Source organism: Acanthopagrus latus, chromosome 6 (genome assembly GCF_904848185.1).
Source record: "Acanthopagrus latus isolate v.2019 chromosome 6, fAcaLat1.1, whole genome shotgun sequence".
NCBI classification, from domain to species: domain Eukaryota; kingdom Metazoa; phylum Chordata; class Actinopteri; order Spariformes; family Sparidae; genus Acanthopagrus; species Acanthopagrus latus.
This window is the reverse complement of record NC_051044.1, coordinates 5,648,023-5,672,959: the sequence shown is the minus strand read 5'-3', so window position 1 is coordinate 5,672,959 and position 24,937 is coordinate 5,648,023. Positions and strand designations below refer to the sequence as shown.

General features: G+C 39.3%; 2 protein-coding genes across 5 annotated transcripts in view; one reads left to right on the top strand and one right to left on the bottom strand.

Annotated features, from left to right (window-relative positions):
* The window catches only part of LOC119021584 (centromere protein P), an 82,960-nt gene that overhangs the window by 31,534 nt on the left and 26,489 nt on the right, over nucleotides 1-24,937 (top strand). Inside the window, exon 7 of one of the 3 annotated variants that reach the window (XM_037101952.1) lies at nucleotides 13,919-14,143. The exons of the other annotated variants lie outside the window; for them this stretch is intronic. Within the exon in view, the coding sequence (XP_036957847.1) occupies nucleotides 13,919-14,128 (210 nt within the window). The 3' untranslated portion in view covers nucleotides 14,129-14,143. Of the gene's footprint in view, nucleotides 1-13,918; nucleotides 14,144-24,937 lie in introns of those variants that run through there. 3 annotated transcript variants of the gene reach the window in all.
* aspn (asporin (LRR class 1)) lies at nucleotides 7,509-18,550 on the bottom strand. Of its 2 annotated transcripts, XM_037101949.1 has the most exons (8): nucleotides 18,470-18,550; nucleotides 14,628-14,893; nucleotides 13,850-13,962; nucleotides 12,060-12,273; nucleotides 10,939-11,049; nucleotides 10,618-10,711; nucleotides 10,156-10,294; nucleotides 7,509-8,855 (listed from the first exon to the last, which is right to left on the bottom strand). In XM_037101949.1, exons 2-8 carry the CDS (start codon nucleotides 14,848-14,850, stop codon nucleotides 8,658-8,660), a joined length of 1,092 nt encoding a protein of 363 aa, XP_036957844.1. In that variant the 5' UTR covers nucleotides 14,851-14,893; nucleotides 18,470-18,550; the 3' UTR covers nucleotides 7,509-8,657. The 2 variants fall into 2 exon arrangements, with proteins under 2 accessions (XP_036957844.1, XP_036957843.1); XM_037101948.1 differs by lacking the exon at nucleotides 18,470-18,550 and having other exon boundaries at nucleotides 14,628-15,379.

Genomic DNA, 24,937 nt, shown 5'->3' with positions numbered 1-24,937 from the left:
ACAATTTTTGCTGTAGTTTTGTCCTTAAATTAAACACCAGAAACCTCAAATCATCCTTTATTTGGCTCTAGGGATCAGAAAAAGATTGTTTATATATGACAGTTCTTGCTCGATTTTTATTTCAGTGTATTGATTTTACAGATGTGCATCTTGGTAGATGATATAAAATCAGCGTTTCACCCAACTGTAACAGCAAAGAAAACTTGCTTACTTAAGTCTCTTAATTCTTAACTGTGAAAAATGTTAATTGCAGCAGAGCTTCGGTAACATGATGATCAGGGATGATTGAAGTTTTGCCAGCACTAATAGCAGAAGCACATATCCTGTGACCGAGCTATATTTTATGCTTAATCTACCTAAAGGGGCACTATGTAGTTTTGGAGAAGAAATTCTAACTCTAACTAGTTTTTTTTTGTTTGTTTTTTTTATTTTAATTCTGTGCATTTTTCTTTCCCTCCCTTTTACTTGATAGATGCACCATCATTCTAAACTCGAGTCTGGAATCAATTTGTGGAGCAACAGGTTTTTTAGTTCTTAAAAGATATGGTCTTTGTGTTTCTACTTTCACTTATGCTCCCAGTTACATCTACTCTCTCTCTTTCTCACACACATTCATCACAGGCCAGGTTTTTCCACTCCAGAACCAGACAGCAATTGGCTCGGTGTCCCTGTTGCTCATTTTTCATGTCAGTCTTTTCCCTGCAGAAAGCATCACTTGCTGAGATTCTCTCCCATGAACAAACAGGCCATTCAGTCTTCGCCTCTAAACATTTTAATTTCATTGGCCTCGTTTAGCCTTGGCTCTGCTCTGGATGAGTTGATGGTGTATGTTTTAAGTTTTGTGTGTGTGCTTTTGGACAGTGAACGTGTGTTGAGTGAGCACTGACAGACTAAATGTCCAATTTTCAAGAGTTTTTTTGTGGAGATTTTGGCATCTTCAAGTGTTTGGTTCCTCTCTGAAAGCGTCCGCTGCAGTCTGGGAAAACTGTGTGCCTCATTAGTTGTTTGGGTCTGTTGGCAGTAACCGTGCAGGATTTGTCCTGCAATAAAAAAAAAAAACGATGATGAGCTGGTTGAGAAGGGCTCTGATTGGACGAGCCTCTGCAATAAATTAATGATGATCTGTGATGACTATATATTGTTACTTGGACCTGAAGCTGTTAACTTAGCAGGAAATGTGCAAGGTTAAAAAACAACACGGGACTCACTTTCATGACCATGAATCAGCTCCTCGTGGAATTTTCTGAAAGTAAACTGAATCCTGACTATCTTATTTACAGTTTTTTAGAGTCTGCAAGACACTTTTTAAAACACTGAGGCCTTTTTTCAGAAACAGCTTAGTGTAGACGGAGGGCCAAAGAGGAGAAGTGTGTTCATATGTAGCTGGTTTAGTGCAGAAGTTCTCTCATGATCATAAGGCTTACGGCAGAAATTTTTTGAATACATGAATGATGGTTATGCATACACAACTGGAAATGATTTCTGAAATTATTGTTATTTCTTCTAATTAATCCAAGTCAATACTGGTACCAAGCATTTCTGTTTTATAACAAAGAGTCCTGTTTTCCACAAAAGGTCTGACGGGTCAGGAGACATTGGCATTCAGACAGTCTGATGGATTAGATAAGCGTATTTGGAAGAGAAAACAAAGGTGAAAGGTTAAACTTGTTCATTCCAGTTGACAGACCAATTTCTGTTCAAGTTTTGACCTTACTTAATTATAGTTGTTCTCACACAGTTTTCCTGTGCAAAGAGGTCCTTAGTTTTTTAAATTGTATCTATTTATTTAACTGTGAGCGATGCTCTCTTTTCCAGGAACGCCCTGATCACATTCCCACAGTTACACATTCACACCTGGAAGCTACCCAGTACAACTGACTACAACTGACCACTAGGCAACTCCACTGAAGCAATTGGGGTGGCCTTGCTCAAGGGCACTTCAATGGTGGTCAAGAGGGAGGGGTAACAACGCTTTCCACTCTCTCTTCATTTCTTTCCCAACCAGATACAAGGGAGGCCTTCCAAAGAATGGCAATGCCACAGCGTAACAACAGTAGATAACAGAGAAATACACAAAAGTAATCAGATAAAACATTTACACAAAGGCAACTTGGACTGGATTTCACCTTAACTTTAAAATGGTTCTGTGGTACAGTATTTTGAAGTATAAAATCAAGCTTGAGATGGCAGGAAGAACCAGAGTTCGGTGACCTTTGAACTTGGTGAGCAGATTTGCGGTGGTCAGTCTTTTAAATAGACGGAGCATCAGATTGAGAGCAGTGAGATTCTTCTTGTTGGAAAGTTAATGAGAGTCAGAAGATCTAATTTTTCAGTAGCCTTGAGTTCATCAGTGAGTTGTGAAGTGATTGATGAGGTCTTTGGGTCTCCAATCAGAGGAGCCGCTGAAAGCAGTAGCCCTCTGCTGCTTAATGACTCTACCATTGCCCATTTTGTCCTCAGTTCATACTCTGGAAACCTGAGCTCCGTCTGTGCCTGTTTTGTTGGCCTCTAACCAGCTTCTTCCAAGCTCACAGTATAACCAAGGTCACTCACTTCATCTTAAGACAAACATGTCAAAGATAATGTTAGAAATGGCAAAGCGTATAATCCCAATGTTTCTTCTAGCGTTTCTTTGATGGAAAATATTTCTGACACTCTGGGTATCAAAGACCCAATCATCATCAAACTCGAGTTGAGCAAGATTTAGTCTCATTTTTATCCAACCACCTAAAAAACGAATGCTGCCAAGTTTGAAAATGAAACCCCTTCGACTGTCAGCACAAAGACGATTCATTATGACAAGTCGGATTGGATTATGAACTTTGCAAACAGCATGTCTGACACTAATCTAGATTTAAAGAGCCCTAAACTTAGATTTAAACAAATATTTGAATACAACAACATTGATTTTAGACGACTTAAACATCTTTAATGCAATGGAACTATATAAATTATATTGGTGCAGTCCACCCGTGGAGCAGCTGGAGCTTACAACTCATCTACAGTTCATCATCTGTGGTGGTTTTGATAAGTAAAGGAGGCTGCCTAGGAGGAAAGAGGAGGACAGGACAGAATCGTAGGAAAGTGATCTAAATGTGTTGTTTTGGACTTAAAATATGTGAACTGCAAAAAGGGGAGAGCTGATTTATCTCCCCAGACAGCTTTTAAAATAGATGTGTTGCTGAGAAGGCACAATAAATTTTACACACATCACAGATTTACAGTTTTCACCAAAAGAAAAAAAAGAAAAATATCCAGCAGCTTTTCACCTGAAAGAACTTATTGATGCCATGTGAGGAGGAGGCTAGGAAATATATATTGCATATAACATCATCACAACAACACATAATTAGGTAAAGAAATATGCATGTCTGAGGAATGAAACATGTAGGTGATTTTTCCACGGAAATTTCCCAATTATGGTTTAATATACTGTTTGTTTTTTTCTTCTAAATTTTCAGCCATTAATGATACAAATCCAGGCGTTCATTGTGAACTTTTAACTAAATTCAGCTCTAAACATGCTGGTGATAAACAAACTAACTTCACAGTTAGAAGTCTTCCAGCCACCTCAGAATGCATCCGCTTCAACTGCTCGAGCATGGTGGTAGTACATCCAACGCATCGACGCACACCACGTAAATCGACTATTTGCTTAATTGATTACGTCAACATGTCACACCAGCCCTGTGGCCAAGTAAGAAACTTTCTCATTTTACAGCTAAAATACAGTATGTATTTTCATAAAACATTTTAAGTGAAGAAGGGGCAAAGCAGTGTTTTTTTTTTTTTTATTCATCAGGGCTCCAGACTTACTTTTGACACTTGTTGCACTGATGCACCTACCTTTTTTATTTATGTTCATCAGCACATACAGTTGTACACATACAGCACATACAATTTAACTCAATAACTTAACACAGTATATAAATGATTGTGTGATGGCTTGGTCATTTAAAGCAACGTTTTGTAGAACTTGGCCTTTTGTGTGATTTGGCGCACCCCACAGTTTCTGAGTGCAACACCACCATTGTAAATGCAAAACCCAGGCTTGTAACAAAGTCTCAGGTGTTGAGAACTTGAATCTTGAAGTAAACGTGTGTTACGCTGTGATCCTAACCTCTCACCGATGTTACATAGCGTAGAAACGAGTAATAGGGGACCATTTTACAGGGCGCTGTACCATCAAAATGAATGCAATGCTTTGATTTTAAGGTCAAAAAGTCACGCAATGTTGCTTTAAATGATAGCACATGCAACAAGAAATAACAATAACTTCAATGTCGGTGGGCTTTTCTGGCCCGGGGACAGTTGGACCTGGCACCGCAGCACATTTCATGATGGAAAAATAATCGACAGCCCAATTACAAATTAAGAGAGCTATGTTTGAAGGTTGTAATGTTTAACTATTTCTCTCATTGGCTTGCAAGGAACTTAGGACCCATACGGATACGTGCACAAACACACAGACATGCAATGCACATGTGCCTGTGCAACATGTATATAAAATCTTGCTGTAAAATAATGTTCAAAAGCAAACTGTCTAAACAACCTTGGTGCTCACGTTTGATCGTCACTGCCATGGTTTGACAGTTGATCTGAGTTTGGTAAGTGGAGTGTATTCAGATGCCACTTTCTGTTTTTGTTTTTGTTTTTTGAGTGAACGATGCACGCATTTGTTTTGGTCTGAGATGCTCTTGCTCTACAGCAATATCTAGTAGCAGTGAACGTAATATATTTAACCTTTAAGCTGTTATGACCACTTAAAGGCGGCAGCTGACTTGTTTGTGTCGTGTTAACATGTAGAGCTTCCTCATATCGTTATCGGTTTGTTGATGGCCTTAACTAGCTGAAGACTCATCAGGATAGAAAGCTGGGAGAGAGAAATCTTGGATGGAGGACAAATTTGAAGACAGGAGGGAAGTGACAAGGATTAAGTAGATGATAGAAAAGGGTAAGAGAAGAAAAGGGAGAGGGTGAAGAGAGGTAAAAGCCCCGAAGTTAGGACCATTTTCTGTGTGAGTGTGTGTGGCTGTGAGACGTGGCAGAACGAGGCCTGGCCAGCCGGCAGATCTATTCCATATGTTTCCTGGAGAAAGAGAGGCAGCTTCCCACCACCCCACCCACAGTACAACGAGTCTTCATTTAAAAAGACAAAACAGTTGAGAAGCAAACCATCCGCCGCACTACGTCGTTGTACTGTACTGCAGCTCAGTCTCATTTAATGCGGACTGTAGGTATCAGTTTCAGGTAAAGATGGATCTGACAGAGGCAGTCTGCAGGTGTTGGGTTTCTGGGAGTCTGTAGGGAGCTGGCTGCTGTTTGACAGGGGCCTCCCAGAGAGACTGAGAGGGCAAAGAAAACACACACAGCATCACGTTTTCACATTGGTTTCATCGCATTCATCATTGTGTGTGTGTGTGTCTGTGTGTGTTTTTCCCTGTTAGAATTGTTTTTGCTTGCCAGGCGAGACTGAAGACCCGTTTGTGTCCAGCATTAACTCCCAGATTTTAATGGGCCCCTGAATTTACTGGAAATCACCTTTCTCTTAATAAACGACACCCCCGTGTTTTACACAAGATGGACTCCTCACAAACGTATGTCACATGAACCTTTTTCAATAGGAACATCATATTCCTGGAAGTAGTGATTCCTCATACGTCCCCTGGTGATAGAACCACAAAGAACTATCATCAATCAACTCTCCAGATTCTTTTGGCATCGCTCTGTTTATTGTTTTGGTATCAATTGCACGTAAACTATTATGTTTCATGGTCAGTACTTTGAAACGCCTAATTGTTTTTAACCGCAGCCAGCTGTTTTCAGCAAATCTCTGCTCCAATAAATTCCCTGTACACCACCTGCCGTGTAGTGTCTTACTTAATGAATCAAAATATGCAGGACACTCAAAGAAAAACCAAGTCGTTTTTTGTAAAATGCAATAGCACTCAAATACTTTTGATCACGCAAAAGAATGTCCAGCTCGATTTGGTTTTTATTGATGAGTCTGAACAAATCAAGTAGACGTGGTCTGGGTGATTCATGTTCACCATCTGTTCATTAAAAATCCGTCTACATGGACGCCTAGTTGTGTGCGTGGATGTGTTTTGTTTGTGGTAGAGCATTTCTTAAGTTTCGTAAATTCAATTTCCAACACATCATTGAGTCACGCAACACTTTATCCTTCGTCCTTCCAGCCTTATGGAAAACCTGCGGCATCATCTGAATATGGACTCTTGTAGGATCCAGAAAATATGTGTTGCTCAACAAGAAAGTGAATAAAGCACAGATTGTTGAACTATTCCTCGAAAGTCAATACAAGATTTCGATTAGTGTCGTTTGAAATGAATAATGATTATGAGCCTTTGGGTCATATCCATCCATCCCATATCCTGCAGTATTAATAAAGTGTTGCATCTGTCACCCTCTCAATACCAAATGAGTCTGGAACAGTCACTCATCCAGTCAAAGTTTTTTAACACTAGAGACTCGACCAATTACTTCATTCTTCTCACTCAATCTTATGGGTGTCCTGTGACACCGAGAGATGTTTCTGTAACTCTTTAGTATGTGGTGACATCTGCTGGTGGTTAAAATAATTGTTATTTACCTGCCTCCTTGCTAGATAAAACTAACATTGATCCTATTAACAACACTTTTCTGTTTTTCTGAGTATAAAACATAGGCAGAACCTAAAATATTTCATAATGAATTAAACAAAGTAATCCTTAGAGCGATATCACAGCTGTACTCCGATATCACACTCAAAGTAATTATTAGGAAGAAACAACCTAGATGTAGAACTGAGACATAAGTTGATTAGTTTATCAAAATGATAATAGTAATAATAATAATGACATCAATCATTTTGATAATTTATTTATGATTAATTAGATTTTTCATTCAAGTTCAAAGTAATTATCAAGAAGAAACAACCTAGATCTAGTACTGAGACATAAGTTGATTAGTTAATCAAAATAATAATAATAATTTTTTATTGTTATATAATGATGATAATAATAATAATAATAATGATAACAATAATAATAACAATAATAGCAATAATAACAATAATCATAATAGCAATAATGATAATAAAAATCATGATGATAATAGTAGTAATAATATTAATAATTTTCATAATTTAGTTATGATTAATTTCATTTTTCATGCAAAAATTGTTAAGATAGTTTGGTTCCTTCTTCAGTATGGGATTTTCTGGCATGCTTTTACAACTTTTGGTTGACATTTTCATCCGGTAATCAACCTTTTAGTTTAGTTTTTTTTTCTTTTTTCTCCCTGCTAATATCTTTACAATCAAGACCGTGGCAAATTATTTTTGCAGATATTTTTATTCAAACAATGTCTGCCGTGTTATATCAAATTTATTCAAACAGCCCAAATCACAGTTTTTCCCAGCTGACAAGAGGGCTTGACCATAAGACCTCAAATGTTTCCAATGCAAAATCCGCTTTGATTTTCAACAAAATTGAAGACATAAATTGGGAGGTGTTCCAGGTTTTATTTAAAGACATACTAAATAAATATAGCACCATTTCAGAGGAGAGATCACTGGACGAAACAAGAACATGTTGGACATGTAAAGAAGTTGCTTTCAGGGTTGGGAATTACGTTACCTGCTTTTAATTTCAAATATAACTGTATTTCACTTGGTTGCTATAATTCATAAAACAATGTGATGTTTCAGGTTTACATCAAGGACGATGTGTAATCCAGTCTCACATGTAGCTTTCAGCTACTAAATAAAAACAATACAGACATGCAATGAGATAATATAAAACATCAGGACAGACATCAGGATAGAAGTGACTTATTGCACTAAATAATGCCACCGTCATTAATCAACTGTACAGACTTCTGCTGGGAGGAAAAGATTTTAAGGATCCTGTTATGTTACAAATGTGACCTATAGTGACTCTTCCGTGATAATGACAATGTCTTTACAAATACCTAAGTGTTATATAAAAAGAAATGAGGGGAAAACACTGTGTTTCAAAGACAACTTAAACTTAGACAAATGTGTCTGTTGTGTCTCATTAAATGTGGTTTTATTTTTGAATGACGAAGGAAGGAATTAAAAAGACATCAGCATTTAATGCTGCTCAAGTCAAGTCTTTGGGTTGTATTGCTCCAAAACTGACCAGAAGGAGGCGCTTTAGTCCTGGGAAAGTTTGCACAGCAAAAGAAAGACAAAATGTAAGGTTAACCTTAGGGAATGCACCCCACAAAGGTAGGCAGGGCTCTTGTGTTGAATTTCATTATAATGTACAGCTGTTAATGTTATTATATCCACCCCAACTTTACTGACTGAAAACATTGTCTTGGTGTTGTAGCTTATGACTTAATTTTCTTATTCCGTACATACAACCAGACAGTTTTGTTTCATTTTTTCTTCTGGCTGAGAACTTTTGTGTGTAAATTGTACCAGCATTTAACAACATGTACTACAGTTTCTAATATACATCAATATAATGGCATTTTCTCTCATTCCCTGAACAGTTAACATCTTAGGAATGCAGTTTCATCTCGTTTTATCTGTCAGAATTATTTCCAGCTCCTTCCTCATGCTGTAACGAGGATATTGGCAGTTCTATATTTCTGAGCTGTCTGGAATGCATTGGTTTCACTTAATGCTTCTATTTTCTGAAGTTTCCAAGTTGGACGCCCCTCCGTCCGGTCACACAGCGAAAAGTGGCTGGCTGGACTTCCCAGTATTTAACAGGGTTGGCAAACAGACTGATGCCTGTGTACAGGTACTTCTTGACACCGTCCCTGATGGGACAGAAGTCGTTCACTCCAACAGTGCTGATTTTGTTGCCATGGAGGAAAATCACCTAAACAGACAGAGAAGATTTACTTTAATCAGCTATTTTTCTGCCTTGGCAGTCAACCTATCGTGACTGGGAAATCTGTTCTAATGATGCATAACTGCTACAATGGAAACTCAAAATCACAACCTTTAGACAAAAAAAAAAGAAAAGTAAAAAGACTGGAAAGGTCTGAGTTACAAGTCAGAGGGTTGGGAGTAATTTTATGGTTTTATGGTTTTTATTATAACAACTTAATTGTTACCTTTGTTGCAACTGGAATAGTCTGAAATCGGCCCAATCCCAATACAACCCTTGCCCCTACGACTTAGCTCTTTTCTTGTTGGGATAGAGGAAGAGGGTGAAGTGTCAGGGCTGTGTGGCCCAGATGCACATTTGAAACCAAGTTATTAACTCTCTGTCGTTTCAAAGTCCTGGCAGGGTAGGAGCAAGAGTTGTAAATGGTAACCTATAAAGAACCATTATTGACCAAGCAATGAAGCAGTATTCCTTTTGAATTTGTTGACTTGATTGATAGTGAGAAGTTGTGAATGAGTTGGTAGTGTCCAGGCTTCTCTATCCTCTTCAGATAATTGGAAAAATGGCTTGTTGGCCCTTTTTGGATTACCATGATAACGCAAAGGAAAAATCAAAGCTGAAGACAGAATATTGGAAATGTCATTTCACATCTGGTCACGTCAATTCAATCGATAACCATTTATGATGTATGAGGGTCATGAAATGTTGTCCAGTTTTGTAAGGGAAAATTTCAGTCACCACAACTTGTAATTCTGATTAAGAGATTTGGGGAAAGTAAAAAACAAAGTTAACCTTTCTTGGGAGAGTAAGATGGAGCTTGATGTTGACAGGTGGATTGGAGCAGCATCAAAAGGAAGTAAGGAAGTCTGATTAATAGGGGCCATTTGAGGTGGTTCAATCAGGTGATTAGGATGCCTTTGGAAGCATCACTGCTGAGGTTTTTTTGGTTTAGCACATGGAAACTTCGGGAAACTTGACGATGAGCTGAAGGACCTGGCCAAGTATAAGGTCTGGGCTACGTACCTTATTTAACCTTCTGCCAGTGCTTTTGTAGTTTTAGTTTGATCACCATACAGTGATACCGGGGGTCCAGGTCATGTTTAGCCTAGCTTAGCACAAAAAGAATAAATCTACTCCCTCAGCTCTAGGACTTGTAGAAACAGGAATGGGTTTTTAAAAAACAAAAAAACCTACTTGTCAATCAAAACCACTGGTCAGTCCATTTTGTGACGGACACTTTACTGACACAGATCACAGTACCAGAGTCGTAACGGTGTCTGTATCTCACCTGAAGGTAGCGCAGGGAGCTGAGGCCTGGTGGGACCTTTCTCAAACGGTTGTTGTCGAGGTGGATTTCACGGACATTTGGGATGCTGACAAAGCTCCCATTTTCTACAGACTTGATCTGGTTAAAACCCAGTCTTAGCCTGCAAAAATGGACAAAGGATATTTGACAGGTCTCCCCACTTATGCTAACAATAATCATCAAATTAATAAACACAGCTATATTTAAACTGCCCGTTCTAACATGCACAACTATATGATGATAGACATAAAAAAGCAAACTTATGAACTGGAGATTTTTGTTTAAAGCTAGCTGACAGTTTAAACACAATAATGTTAACATAGAGATACAAGGTGACACCTTTCATAAAATTCTGTAGTTGAGTTTTACAAGGAAACACTGTGGGCAAAATGTTGGCTTAGATGAGATCATACATTTCCAAGGTGAAATGTTGCTGGTTTTCACCTGAGCAGATTCTTATATCTGATGAAGTCTTCTACTTCCACTTTAGAGATCTTGTTGTAGTCCAGGTTCAGCTCTGTGATGGCATTTGGGAGGTCTGGGAGATGAAACAAAACACACCAAACGTAACCAATGTAAAGAAAGGTTAGAGGACTATGAAATAAAGCATCATAAAGAAACAAGACGTTAGCAGTGTTTATGCCTTTTTAGTTCTACAGTTGAGGTCCAATATAGTAAAACTGCAGTTGTGTGACTGGAGGAGAAAGAGAAGTTAACCATTCATTTGTTTCAAGCAGTCTAACATGAAGTGAGTGATTTTTCTACCTTTTGGCACAGCAGTTAGTTTGGCCTCTGCCATGCCGACATACAGGCTTGACAAGCCGTTAAAAGCTCCCAGCTCAATCCCACTGTTGGCCAGAGGGTTGGCACCCAGTTCTGTTTGGAAAAGCACAAAACATCTGGTTTAATTATTAATGATCCATTATATCTTCTGATTACGGTGGAGAACATACATCAAGTAAATTATTGTAGATCTAGAGAAGTTTGAAAAAACTTGACAAAAGTAATTTAAATGATTTATTGATAACAATTAAAGCTTGGCTGGACTGAAAAAAAGATATTCAGGCTGATATTCTGTCAATGTTATCTGTGATACATGTCTCTGTTTTCATTAGTCATTTGAATGTGATTCAACATTGTTTTGTTAATTAGGAAAAAACTCCCAGTGCTTTTGCATGCAAAGAAATGCTTTAGAAGGCCTTTTAGCCAAAGATCAATTAAAATATACTCTAGAATAAACCTGTTAAGTCCCTGAAAAATACTCAAAATCAGATATGGATGTTGGACAGCGGGGCAGCAGCACATTTACACATTTTCACATTCTGTACATACAGCATGCATGTTTATATGTTCCCATACATATACAGTTGGCATGGTTGTCTGCACATTCCTCATGTTAGCCCTTGCAGACGTGACCAGAGGAAATTTCTGTCATGCAGACCATCACACAGATGCAAAAGCACAGTGGTGTGGACCTCTAATGGTTGAGGGAGTTAAAACTGTTGTCTCATAGGTAGAATTAGTCAGATATTTTTACAGTGTAACCAGATCTTAAAAGTAGGAGGTCAGTGTGGATGATTATGCAGCTTTGTCACCACATGATTAACATTGCTTTAAACATGACCTTTCCTTTAATCAGTCTGACACTGGAGACGAAGGTTTCCATCCCGTCTCCAACAACAGTCAGTGTTGTTTCATTTCACCAGCTCTCTCACTACAGTGGTGACAGAGCAGGTTTAAGGACTTGTTGGTCTGAGATAAGTCTGCAGTTCACCTTTCAAACCAGAGACTACAGTGTAGCAGTTGATTCATAACTCTTCCCTCTGACCTTCGAGTATACTGATCATTACTGACCTGATACAAAAAATGAGAGAACCAGTTCTTACCTAGCACATGGAGCTTCCTCAGACCTTTAAATGCATCCTTCTGGATTTTGCTGATCTTGTTTTCATGGAAGCGTAGCTCGATTACATTAGGAGGCAGGTTAGCAGGAATCTCAGTCAGCAGGTTGTAGGAGAGGTACAGCAGTTTGAGACGCTCCATGTTTCTGAAGGCCCTGGGGTGGATCTTGGAGATCTTGTTGTTGATCAGGAACAGGCCCTGTTGTGGGAGAGATTAGTCAGTTCAAACTGACTTTTGCTACCTTTCCCAATGCTGGTGGGAAAGAGTGGAACAACAGGTTGACAAGACACTGTATTAGCACCTAACTGTGGCTACAAGTTGTTACGTTTGTTTGCTTTGATATAGAACAGTATAAAACAGATTTGTAGGCCATCCCAGCTGGGAAAATCAGCTCAATCAAAGACAGACCTTCTGTTACTGCCCCTACTCCTCAACTGGGAGTTTCGTTTACAGACTTTCATCTCAGAAGACTGCAGGCTGAATTTAGACTGACATTACTGAACTGTTTCCTCTCATCTAGTATCTTTAATGGCTAAAAGATGGTATTGTCTGAATGTGACTCATTTAATGTCCTGAATGCAGTCCAGGCATTTTGTTGTTTTACTAATTCAGTGGTTGTATCTCATGTCTTCCTCTGCAAGTATTAACAATTGTGCTGTAGAGCAAATGGTGAATGCGAAAATGCCATTATCTTTTTCTGAGATGTCTAGATGTCTCTGTCTTTCTCCATCTTCTCATGTGAAAAACTAACTTGATTGAGTTTCATTTAAAAAGATCTGCACACTTGGAGTGTGCCTTTTCAGACACTTATTCTCAGTTTTCTCCTTGATCCAGTTTTATGCTGCTTTGGACAAAAGCATTTGCTAATTTAATATTAATCTACATCTGAAGACTAAATACACCTGAAACTTATGACATTCCCATTATCTTAAGCTACGCTATGTGTCTTAGTGCTAATTAGCAAATGTTAGCATGATAGTATGCTAAACAGAGATTGTGGAAATGTTACATGTTAAACATGTCATTGTGAGCATAACAACATTAGCATTTAGCTCAAAGCACCACTGTGCCCAAGTACAGACTTACAGTGGAACTGTAAAGCCTCTTACAACACTTCTCATCTGTCCGTCTCACACATCTTTCCAAACGGATCCTCTTCTTTTTTAAACAATCCAGCTGTTAACACAGGCCATGCATACAAATCCCATAGTGTATTTTAATGCTTCAACTCTTATAAACAGAGATCGTGTGTTGGGCTCTGAGTGCTGCCAAAGCATGGGTTAGGTATACAAGTACTGTTTCTGAATGTATAATGCATAGAAAGAGACAAAAGACTGAAGCTGCTGCTGCTCTGCAAACATGCTGCTTTCGTATGCCCGTATGCTGCTGTGTAGACTTTGTGTAATTCTTAGTAACATCAAAATGTATTTCCCATGTATCCATCCTGTTTAAGCTCGAAGAAGTCAGTCTCTCAGGGCTCTTCTTCAACTAGTCACTTCTTGTTCTGTGGTACATGGCCAAGATTTCCTTGGTGGTTTGGATTTGGTCAGATTTGGAGAATGAGTGGCACTCCCAGTACATGTTCAGACTGATACAATACCATCAGCATTACTCAAGCTCTAAATTGGACACGTGACTGCAGAATATTTACTCACTTAGATTGTTTTCATCTGATGAACTGATGATGTTCTTCACTTGATATACCAGATGTTGTGGTCTGTTTGTGTTGTTGATTACTATGTACAGTGTAAACCAGATTAGAATTTTCTCTTACATAAAGCCTGTTCAGGCCTTTAAAGTCGTCCTCCTTGATCTCAGTGATATCATTGTTTTGGAGATCTAGGAGAAGAGTGTCCTCGGGAATCTTCTCGGGCACAGAGATCTGACCTGTTGGCAGAAACACAGATGCCTGATTAAAGACCAGCGATGGACCAAAGGTGATAAAAATCAGAACTCAGACAACATCTGTGAGTACTACTGCATATCAAATACTGATATGCAGAGTCGAAGAAGTCATAGCTATCTCACTCTCAGATCTTTAATAATGCCATGAACCATGTTTGGCTGCACACCATAGTTTAACAAAGTATGGTTCAAAGAATTTAGTACTGACTTGACTGATGTAGTCTCTCAGCATACATGGAGAGTTTTATTAAGTCAGTCAATCAGTAAGAGATTTTATTTGACATATTGCTGCATCAAACAATTCTGGTTTTCAATCCTGGCAGTTTCTAACATTCATATAATCACTTGCTAACATAGATGGTCAGGTTGTTGTGTATGAAATGAAAGTATTAAGAGATATAATACCATGTTGTTAGTTTAAGCGTAGTTTAAGAAAAACACTGTGGAATAATACCAAACCTATTTACTAATCTTAAATGATGAACCTCACTTTGTGTTTGTGATTAGATAAAAGAACAAGCCTTCCTCTATTATCTAGGAAGGTGTGTAAACACACTGTGTTTACAGTAATATGTGAATCCAGATGTGCTTGTACTGTGTGTGTGTGTGTGTGTGTGTGTGTGTGTGTGTGTGTGTATGTTTCTAACCTTGGTCGGAACACTGCACCACTCCTGGTGAGCAACGGCAACCAGCTGGACAGTTCTCATCCTCATAATCGTCATCATCGTCATCATCGTCGTCGTCGTCATCATCATCATCCGCATCAGCCATCATTACGTCAAAGTTTTTCATGAAGTCCATGACATTGATTGGCTGGTAGGGTTTGGCATTGCCTAGTGCCAGCAGGCAGAGCAGGAGGAAGACCCTCATGGTTTAACAGAGGACTGAGCAGTGAAACGGCAACCAGGCAGAGCTGTAGGAAAACGCAGATGTTAGGTCGGCTCTAAAACTAACAGACAGAGCTAGACTGTGATGTCACTGAGGAAATAACCTGTGCGAGGAGTGGAATGTTTTCTGGTTTGTTTTTCCCTGCAGTTTAAGTCCAACTTCAACATAACAGGACAGATGCGCAGAACCTGTAGTTTACCTCAGTTTACATCATCTTCATGAATGACCCATTGTAATGGTTGCACAAGTGGAAAGGTTGTGATAGCTCATAATTAATTTGCTGGGATGTAAAATGGCACTTTGTAGAAATGGTGATTGTGGAAACTGGTCACATTTGATGTGTAATATCACATGAGCATATGAGAAACAGATTAAAGAGGAAATAGTTAACGCAGCAGAGGGTGACATATGGATCCGAGATTTCCCATGATGCCCCTCCATACCATTTTTTGTACATTTGTAGTTTACAGGTCCTCCTTCATGTGAATCTCTAGTAAATTACCAGCCTGTCCCAGGAGTCCTACAGCACTTGATTGCAGTTTGTGGATTACTAACTGATGTCTCACACACACACACACACACACACACACACACACACACACGCACACATTCAGTGTCATGCTTAATGCAATATCATCAGGGGCATCTTGAACAACTGTGAGACCTTCATCTTATCTTAACCTCTAGACAACCAAACTCACAGTCTAATTACCATTTTAATCCATACATTAAACATTCCTTAATGTCCAATATATTTTTACCACACACAGCCACCAAAAACACACACACACACACACACACACACACACACACACACACATACACACACACACACAACTCAACGCAACTCATTCTCCTGCACAGCAGCTCTTTGCAGTTCTTGTAGGGCTTATCTCTGCTGTTCTACCCTCATCCCAAATGAGAGACCTTAATGACACCTCAGCACTTTCTCTGTACACTTAAGCTCATGTAAGCGGTCACACTAAAGCTGTAATTTCAACACATTTCATTGCTAACACTATATTTTAAACCTTTTATCCCTTTTCTAATATTGCCAATTCTATATAGTCCTTCAGCTACTCCCTCATTTAAAGTTAATCCCACTGCAGTTTCCTCAGAAATTGCATTCTCTACTCAGTGTTGATGCATTAGCATGTCATCATGTATCTTTAATGTTGTAGTCGATCAGGATGGAGCTGATAATAACCATAACTGCTTCATATCCTTTGGGAATAATCTTCAAATATCCAACAACTTATGTAACATAATTATTTAGATGTTTTGGTTGTGTAGTCTTTACCTGAAAGGTAGTTACTAACTACTGTCTACAACTGCCGAATAAATGTTGTGGAGAAGAAGTAAAAACTACCATGAGAAGGAAATACACAAGTAAAGTGCATGTACCTCAAAATTCAAGCACTTGAATAAATATCATGACTTTCCACCACTGGTGGTTACAGAGGTTACATCATGCAAACATTTCAGCAGTGATTTTCCATGTAGTCAACTAAGTAGGGACCACCACACCACTTCCGGGTAGACAGCTGGTGGTTGATTTGCATTGTGGAGATACTTTATGTGAAATCAGCAAGCTTGTTTATTTCCACTGTCACGTTTAGCTGTAACTGTAACCTTTAGAGATGTGTCAAACACGGTGGTCTGACCTATCTGTAATGTTTACTTCATGTACTGCATTGCTTTGCTGCTATCTTTGATATCTAACTATATATAACTCATGCTGTCATTTTCTTTAGTCTGTGGTCCAACAGACAGTTAGGTCTCCAACTTTACCAATGAAATATGAAAGCATCAAACATGCATTTTAGATTGATGAGATGTATAGACTTTGAAATAACATCATGAGAAAAGATGATTAAATAATATTCAAGCTGGTACACAATGCAGGGTTTTCCAACTGGAAACAATTGTAAACAAACCTTTTGATTGGTTTTATGTAAAATTACAGTAACCCTTAGCTCAACAGTGCCACCTCAGACCCACAAAAACTGTTCTTTGTGCTCCTCATGAGTTTCAGTCTGACACTCCCAAATTAGCCTGATTTAGGAAGGTATTGCTAAAACAGAGCATGGTGAAAGGGCATACAGAGTTCCTGGAGTGATCGGTTCTACTCTTTTTTTCTATCAGTGTTTCCATGAGGCTCTGAAAAACCTCTACTGGAAAGGGGTACTTTTAGCCAACATAAATGTTTCTCCAGCGCTCACCTATTCAGCATCTGTGGTGATTCACAAAATGATTTATATGTCTTCCTCTGTTACACATTCAAACAGCCAGCAGAGAGGCTGAGATCGTCTGGTTGCGTGCCTCTGGCAGTCTTGATGGAGTCTGAGTCCTCCACTTGAGCAGTTGGTCCACCCACAAGTATGTGGTGGTGGTCGCACATCCTGCTGCGACAGCGAAATATCACACAGCAGAGACCCCCTTCTATGCACCCTCACTGCCTTTTGTTCCACATGTGCAGAGAAAAGGCTGTTTTCTTGACGTGACGTTTGTTTCGCCACTTGGTGGTAAGTTGGAGATCAATCTGCTATTATTGTGTGTTTCTTTCATGTAATCAAACAAGCCTTGCAACCCGATCCTGTCAATCTAACTTCACTCCAGTCAGACTGGCGCTGTTTAAGTCTTTTGTTCACGTTCTTGAATATATTCAGTTCTCTAGATGTTTGAAGTCGTAATAAAACATCCAAACGAGGGATGTCACCAGCATTTAACCCTACTGTCTCCATTAGGACTCACTCACAGTACACGTCATTGTCATTAACAAATAATCTGTCAGTTACCGTTTAGGATTATTGAGGATTAGTTATTGTCAGAACATGGTGCAGAATGTGTCCTCATTTCAAGGACGACGAGGACGTGTTTTATGTACCAAGAGCCCAAATAGTGTCTCACAATATTCAGTTTACAATGATAAGAAAAACAATGAATCCTCACATTAGGCTTGATGGAACCATCAAAATTTTACTTTTCTGTTCAACTAATGAATAAATTGTTTCAACACTCATGCTAGTGTAAGGTCTGTCTGCTTCATTGAAGTAGTTTTTAAAATTGGGGGTAATTCAGTTAATTTTCCTCACCTGTTTGTATTTACAACTCCATGGAAAATTACTGAACATTTTTGTCAAATGAGATAAGCTACTCCAAGACAGTAACACATGAATGACTACAGTATTTAACATAAATCCCCACCATTAAACATCATCTTCCTCTCAGATTATGCTTATTATGTAATTTAATTTAAAAAAAAGTCTAATGAACATTCCTAAAAGAAAATGGCCTTGTTGTGGTCCAAAGTTTGCATGCAAGTCTAACTCACTCCAGATAATTGCACTTCCTTAAAATCCATCAGTTTTCCCGACAGTTAAGACCTAGATCAGCTGGTAAAGGGGAGTTTTTCAGGCTAAAATGTGCAGCCCAGTCCTGTTGCTCCACTACCTTTAAGGTGTTCAGCAAAAGTCATGTGAACTGACCTAAACACACCAGAAATGCAGCATTCTCTGAAAATAAAACATGCCAGCTCCACTAGTCGAGGGTCAAGGTCAGAAGGCAGATGTTTTGTCAGTAAATCCAGGGTGTGTCCTACCTCAGCCGTCAGGTGTGTTGCTGTCCTGGTTTAAACCCCACGCAGTGAGCAGAGCAGCAGCACGGTCCAGCTGGAAGGCTGAGAGTTGGATCCTCAGTCAATACATTCCCAGTGAATGGAGAACAGCATCACTCTCTCTCTCACTCTCTCACTCTCTCTCTCTCTCTCTCTCTCTCTCTCTCTCTCCAGAAAAAAAAAAAACAGACCCCAGAACACCCCCACCAACGGAAAAACCTCTTCTGTTAGGGTGAGAGGTTCAGTTTCAGTTAAGAGCTCTCGTCTCTTTCTGTGATCACACCATGTGTACGTCTCCGAGGCTACAGTAGGATTGAAAAGGCATCGTTAGGACATTAGTCATGTGCTTTTCATCAGGAGCTTTAAAGTGATGCCAGGATAGTTAGCTTCAGACTCCTTAATGCTCAAGTCTCTATATAGAACATAATGGTAGGTCTGTCACCTCCCCTCTCTTTACACGGCCGGCTGCCATATTAAATATTTTACATAAACATGAATGGATCCTACACTAAGGCCTATTGGCACTGGGTTAAACAAGGATAGTGGGACCATGCAGCTGCTCAAGCTGTCTGGGTTTTCTCAGTGAAACATCAACAGGATAGAGGTGAGCCGTCCCTGCCAGGGATTTTTATGGATGATGATCCGTCGTTTTGTTTGAGGAATTCCTTCATTTGGCAGCTTCATAATAACTGAATTCCCCAAACAAAAAGCCAAGGCTTCTGTGTTGACCCACAGTACATTTAGATGGATATCACTGAAATGATCAGCAGTCCTCAGGTAGTAGTTTATCTTCATGGTTAAGAGTAGAGATACTCTATTAATATATATTTGGCTGATAATCGGACAGATAATGGGAAGTTTATATTATCCGCTGATTATTGGCTGATAATGAAATTTTAGCTCATAGATAAACCGGCCTCTACGAAGCCAAATTGCTCCACAAGTGCAGCGTCTACATGCTCCGATACAGTAGGTGGTGGTATGTGCCTTTAAAGTTTTGTTTGTGATCCACCAAAAGACAAAGAAGAAGAGGCAGAAGAAAATGAAAAAGAAAATGAAGAAGACAAAGAAGAAGAAGAAGAAGAAGAAAAAAATGGAGATGAAAATTAAGGAGAAGAAGAAAATGAAGGAGCAGAAGAATATGAAGATGATGTAAAAGGGGAAGAAGAAGATGAGGAACAAGAAGAAAGCGAAGAAGCCATGCAGTGAAGACCACAGAGCCAAACAAGTCCTTTTTAGTTTCAGAGTTAGACGACATGACGGCAGTTTGCAAGTGTTCAGAGAGGAGGGGAAAATTCTGAGATTTACCCCAACCAATCTGATTAGAGCTACGGACTATTAAATCATCTGTCTTTGCTCACTGCATTCTTACCCTCAGGTGTGCGTGAACAACATCTTAAAAACTTCTTTTTGAAACACAAACATGCAAGTGACACCTCAATCTCAGCTCAAATCTTATTTCAAAATATTGACTCATATTTCTAGAAAAGTCGTATTACCCAAGTAGGAATAACTGGCATCATCACACAGGGAATTTAAATGTTAAAGGTTACCATCAGAATCAATTAGACATTTTATCTTGTGTTATAGTTGGCTTCTTTAATTGGTAAGCAGAGACAGGAGAGACGTAGGATAAACAGAAGTGATGCTGTGCAACATCCAGTCATCACTGTTTAGCGTTGTGTTCAGCATGATGTGTATCCTAACAAGGCACAGCAGGAAAGCCTGAAGCTTTACGTCTGAGGCAGAAATGAGAAATACCTCCCAAGAATGGAAAAGCTAACAGGAGCTCGCTCCCTCAGGGGTTCACGTGTTAAACTTTTCCTTTTTCCATCCAGTGCTGGTATTTTCTGCTGAGCTGAGCTGGAACTGCATTCTGAGGCACAACTTATGGCAGAGCCAGACCATCCAAATATGCCCTGGTTTGGCACGCAGACCAACCAAGCTGGGAGCGGGTCTCTGTTCTGGTTTTAATGCATCTTTTCGTTGGGGAAATCATATTTTCCAAACCGACAGAGATCTGGTTAGATGATCATCTCATCAACAAGCAGCCTGCTGAACTGTCCCATGTTCAGCAGGCTCCCACATACTCTTTGAAGTTTCCCATCTTTTAAAGCCTCTTGAGTTTGTTTTTCTCACCAACACTTTCCAACTTTCCCAGAAAACTTAAATCAGTAATAGTAATTTGAGTACAATATTTGGTTGAATTGAATTTCATCTACAGACTTGTGTTTACTAGACGACCGTTGCAACATTGACTATCGTTTCACCCGTTAATTGTTCCATACCACAGCAAAACTACTGAAAATGTCTCTTCAGGAAAGTATTTAGGAATCATTCTTAGATGACTCACGCTTTAAGCTTCATGTTCTTCAGCTTGTGAATAACTGAAAGTAATATTCCATTGGTATGTATCCAGCTATATAACAAAACCTTCACCCTCTGAGCAAAAAAGCTATTTTTACGACTTTCTGCCCGAAGCTGGACTCTGGGATTGTCCTGTTCCAGCATAAACAGTATATTCTCAGTGCCGATCTGCATGCAGAATCAGTATCAGAAATTCAAGCAGTGGCAGTGACACAAATTCTCAATTTTTATGCCTTATAACCATAAAACAATATCCACAGTCTGAGATGATATCACGTCTCATAAAGTTCTCAAACAGCATCAACACCTCAGAACATCTTTGTGAGTGAGCTGTTTGGTCACCAACAGAGACAGACTTGGTTTTAGTTGTTTACCTGATGAGTCAGACATCTTACCAGTCACGGCTATAGTTTGACAAGCACTGCACTGTTGGTGAAGTTTGACACTGAGCCGAGCTTTACATCAAGTCCAGTGTAAGCTACTAATTGTCTGATATGTAAGTAAATCCACATTTATGGTTCTCTCGTTAAAAAAACCTCAGGGTTAGTTTCCAGTGCCTCGTAATCACGGTTTCATAGCGCTGCTGAAACAATACTCTGTTATGAGCCAAATTTTGAGATTAAAGCATACCATTTTTGCAAACATTGCAGGGATCTGATTAGACCCTGATGTAAACTTGCCTGAGAGTTTCATGCTTTCTGTGAACTTTGAGAGGACACAGACTTTGTTCTTCGATAAGTCTAACCGTGAATCCTATTGTATAATGCTTTTTAGTATAGTCATATTGTCTTTTGTCTCTCTATGTGTCCATGAAGTACAAAAGCATCCTTTAAAATACTGAACTTTTGTTGTTGTGGACGTTTGTTGTGCCGTCATCTTCTCTTCTTTCCTTGTGCATGAAAACCTCAGATGACTGGTCTGCCACAGAGAGATTTAATTCAGCTGCTTCAATAGTCCAAAGAGGGAAATTGCTTTGTGGTTGTGAAAAAACTATATGGTGTAATTGTTTGAATTACAGTATTCCAGTATTCAAACTGCAAATTAAATGTTAGAGATTATTTCCTGATGGGAGATGGTCTGCGTTCCTGATGGGAGGCGGTCAGGATGTCTCTTGTCTCCCAAAGCCTCATACTTTCCAAACCATCAAACGTCTGTGACGGCTCTGGACCGTCTGGAGCTTGTTGTGCTCGTATGTTGAGGAGAATTTCCTCCAGCTGAGCCTGTAAAGCTGTGAGTCACCGGGGCAACTTGCAAGGCAATGGTGCCAAAGAGTTGCCTCAGCACTGCTGTTGGTTTAGTGCCACAGGAACATCTTGACTCCAGGAAACATCTTAATAGAGCTGTGACAGGGTCACAACTCAGTACGTTACCTGCTGCAGGGAGTGTTCACCATCCTCAGACTTATCCATGACGTCACCTCAGCATGAGTCCACCTGATGCAGGAACTTTTGAGGCTGATTCCAACGTTGAAAAAATCAGATAGTGCTGGGGTGCTTGAGCGCCCACAGCAATCTCAAAAAGTACTGGTAGAACAGTAATGTTATGCAAGTCAAATAAGTCTGGGTTTTTGCTTTTTTTTTTTTTTTTTGCATTTTGTACTTTAATTGCTCTGTGATTATACAATAAACGAGCACACAGTTCCTCTCAAACTGATTTATTTTCATTCATGCATTTATTTAGTTTAATTGTTGCAGCTTTTTCAGTACAATTTTAAAAAAATATATTTTAAATTACAGACCTGTTAGTATTGAAGTGCGTAAGTGCCCCTCTTTGGTTTCCAACTTTTTTAGCTTCTGACACTAGTCAGAAGTAGTTATACTATTTATACATGTGATTCATGGTCAGTGTAGTGGGTGTATGTGTCAGTAGGTTAACACCATGTCAAGTAAATAGCTCAAAATGTTTTCACCGTTTTATTTGAATACCTTTTTAGAAGGCTGCTACAGTAAGATCATTCAGTGCAACCAAGATGAGATGAATAACCACTTTTGCATTTTTCATTCATTTATGTGATGTCACCAAAACTAAAATAATAAACCCCATGTTATAATAAACTCACTTTATCCCAAAATAATTGCTGTTTTGAAGGAGAATGAAGGTCCGACCTTTGACCAATCATCTGTACCTGATGAAATATGATGATTTTGCGGCACCTACAAATGAGGTCGCAGATCACAACCACCTGACTGCCCCCCACCTCATCCTGTCCACCGGGGCAGCTGCAGTTTCAAGTGAATTTATCAGCTACATGTCCTCATCCTGAGGAGCACTGAGGAAGTCATGTGACTAATGACTATTAGATTGCTCCTTCGAGTGTTTGCTTTGTAAGACTGATGACTGCAGCAGCTGTTCACGTTGGCAGCTGCGAAGAATTCCCTCTTTTCAACAGGAAAAACTTTGATCTCTGATCTTCGGCTCATTGAAACTTTTCCAGCTGAAGTATGATGAGAGGATGATTGCCAGCTACTAGAAACTGACCAGACACACTGATTGTTGTTTTTATTGCTTTTCTACTTTTAGGTTTATTTTTGTCTGCATTTAATTACCTAATATTTCCAATTTGTCTTACCAAAGAGGGAGCTGAGGTTTTGGTCCTCTTCACATTTTAGCTTTTCTGTTCCAGTCGTCCTTTAGATCCGTCTGCTACTGAAGTAAATGATCCTCGACCTCCGGCTTTCAGGGGAAAATATTATCATAAAGTTGGCTGACAGCTCTGATAATAACAGCTTTCACCAGCTGAATATGTGTTGCATAAGGGGTAGATGACATGTGATGCAAAGATCACCACATTTTATCATGACTCATTCTTGAGTAGTCATTATGGCTCCACCACCTCCCTGAGGACTGAGGTGCTAATTTGACAACACGAAAGCAAATGAATGAACTCTTCAATGTGCTGCGTGTGCTGACAGTGAAGGGGATCAGGGAAACCAGTGGAATACAACCTAAATTCTTGTTCGGATTTGTGACTCATACTGTACACCTGAATGGCTCCATTCGTTGTCAACATGTGTCTAATCCTAAAAAGCCTCCAGAAGTTGTACAGTGTTCCAGATGGGAACATGAGGCTTGCGTAGTCTGATTCCAGACCTCTGAATCATCGCTCTGAGTTTTTCATCAATTCAAAGTGGAGTCTGGCGTTGTGATCATTGACAGCAGTTCCCAGATTATCAAGCTGTGGCTTCTAAGATTCATGATTCATGAAATTTTTTCATGAATCATCATTTTTGTTTTTGAAGAAAGGTTAGAAAAATTTCCAGACAATAAGATTTATAAAGCAGTCATCACTGCTCGAATAGTGCAGCGATTGAATCAGTTGGATTTTGTAAAGCAAATCATAAATACCTGTGGAGTTTTTATGACTGCTACTCGATTTATTCCAAATTGGACTCAGAGAGCAGTGGTTCTGTACTATTTTGGGTGTTTGTGTATGTGTTCCTCACACTAGAAATCCAAATATTGACCTAAAACAACAACAAATCTTCTTGTAGTCCTCATGCATGTAGTTTTAGGCATACTGTCATAAATTTTAAGGTAGAACCTGAGCAGCTGATGAAATTAAATTCACAGGAGCTAAAGCTATCTAATAAATCAGTCTATCACAGTCATACAGTGTAGCCTCGTTTCCACCAAGCACTACACTTCAGCCCATTACACATTACACATGGCTATATTGTTATTTCTATTATCAAAAGTTGTGGATGGTGACCAAGGATCCATTCTGTGCCTAAGGGGTGGAGTTAAAACACTGCAGACCACTGATTTCCAAGTCAAGACAGTCACAGTTTGTCGTTAATAAAATAGAATACCATCTAGCGTTTTGTTAAACTGCTCAGTGAACTATGTCGTCTCACTCAACGTACATCACTAACCCTAACATTGCCTCCAACTCTGCACAGATGAAAAAAAAGATGAAAACCTAAATGAATCAAGTCATATTGACAACTGCAGTTAAGTGAAAGGGAGTTAGTCAGTTCTGTGAGCTGCTAAAATACAGGAGCAGCTTTACAATGTTTAAGTTTCGGGTTTGACTGGAAAATAACGTTTTTCCAAATAAGGTCCCATGAGGAAAAACAGGAAGGGGTG

Coding starts and splice junctions, on each gene's coding strand:
- aspn (XM_037101949.1), bottom strand. CDS start 14,850: ATGAGGGTCTTCCTCCTGCTCTGCCTGCTGGCACTAGGCAATGCCAAA. Junction 11,050..12,059: donor GAGGAAGCTCCATGTGCTAG/GTAAGAACTGGT, acceptor TTTTCCAAACAG/AACTGGGTGCCAACCCTCTG. Junction 10,295..10,617: donor AGATATAAGAATCTGCTCAG/GTGAAAACCAGC, acceptor CCATTTTTGCAG/GCTAAGACTGGGTTTTAACC.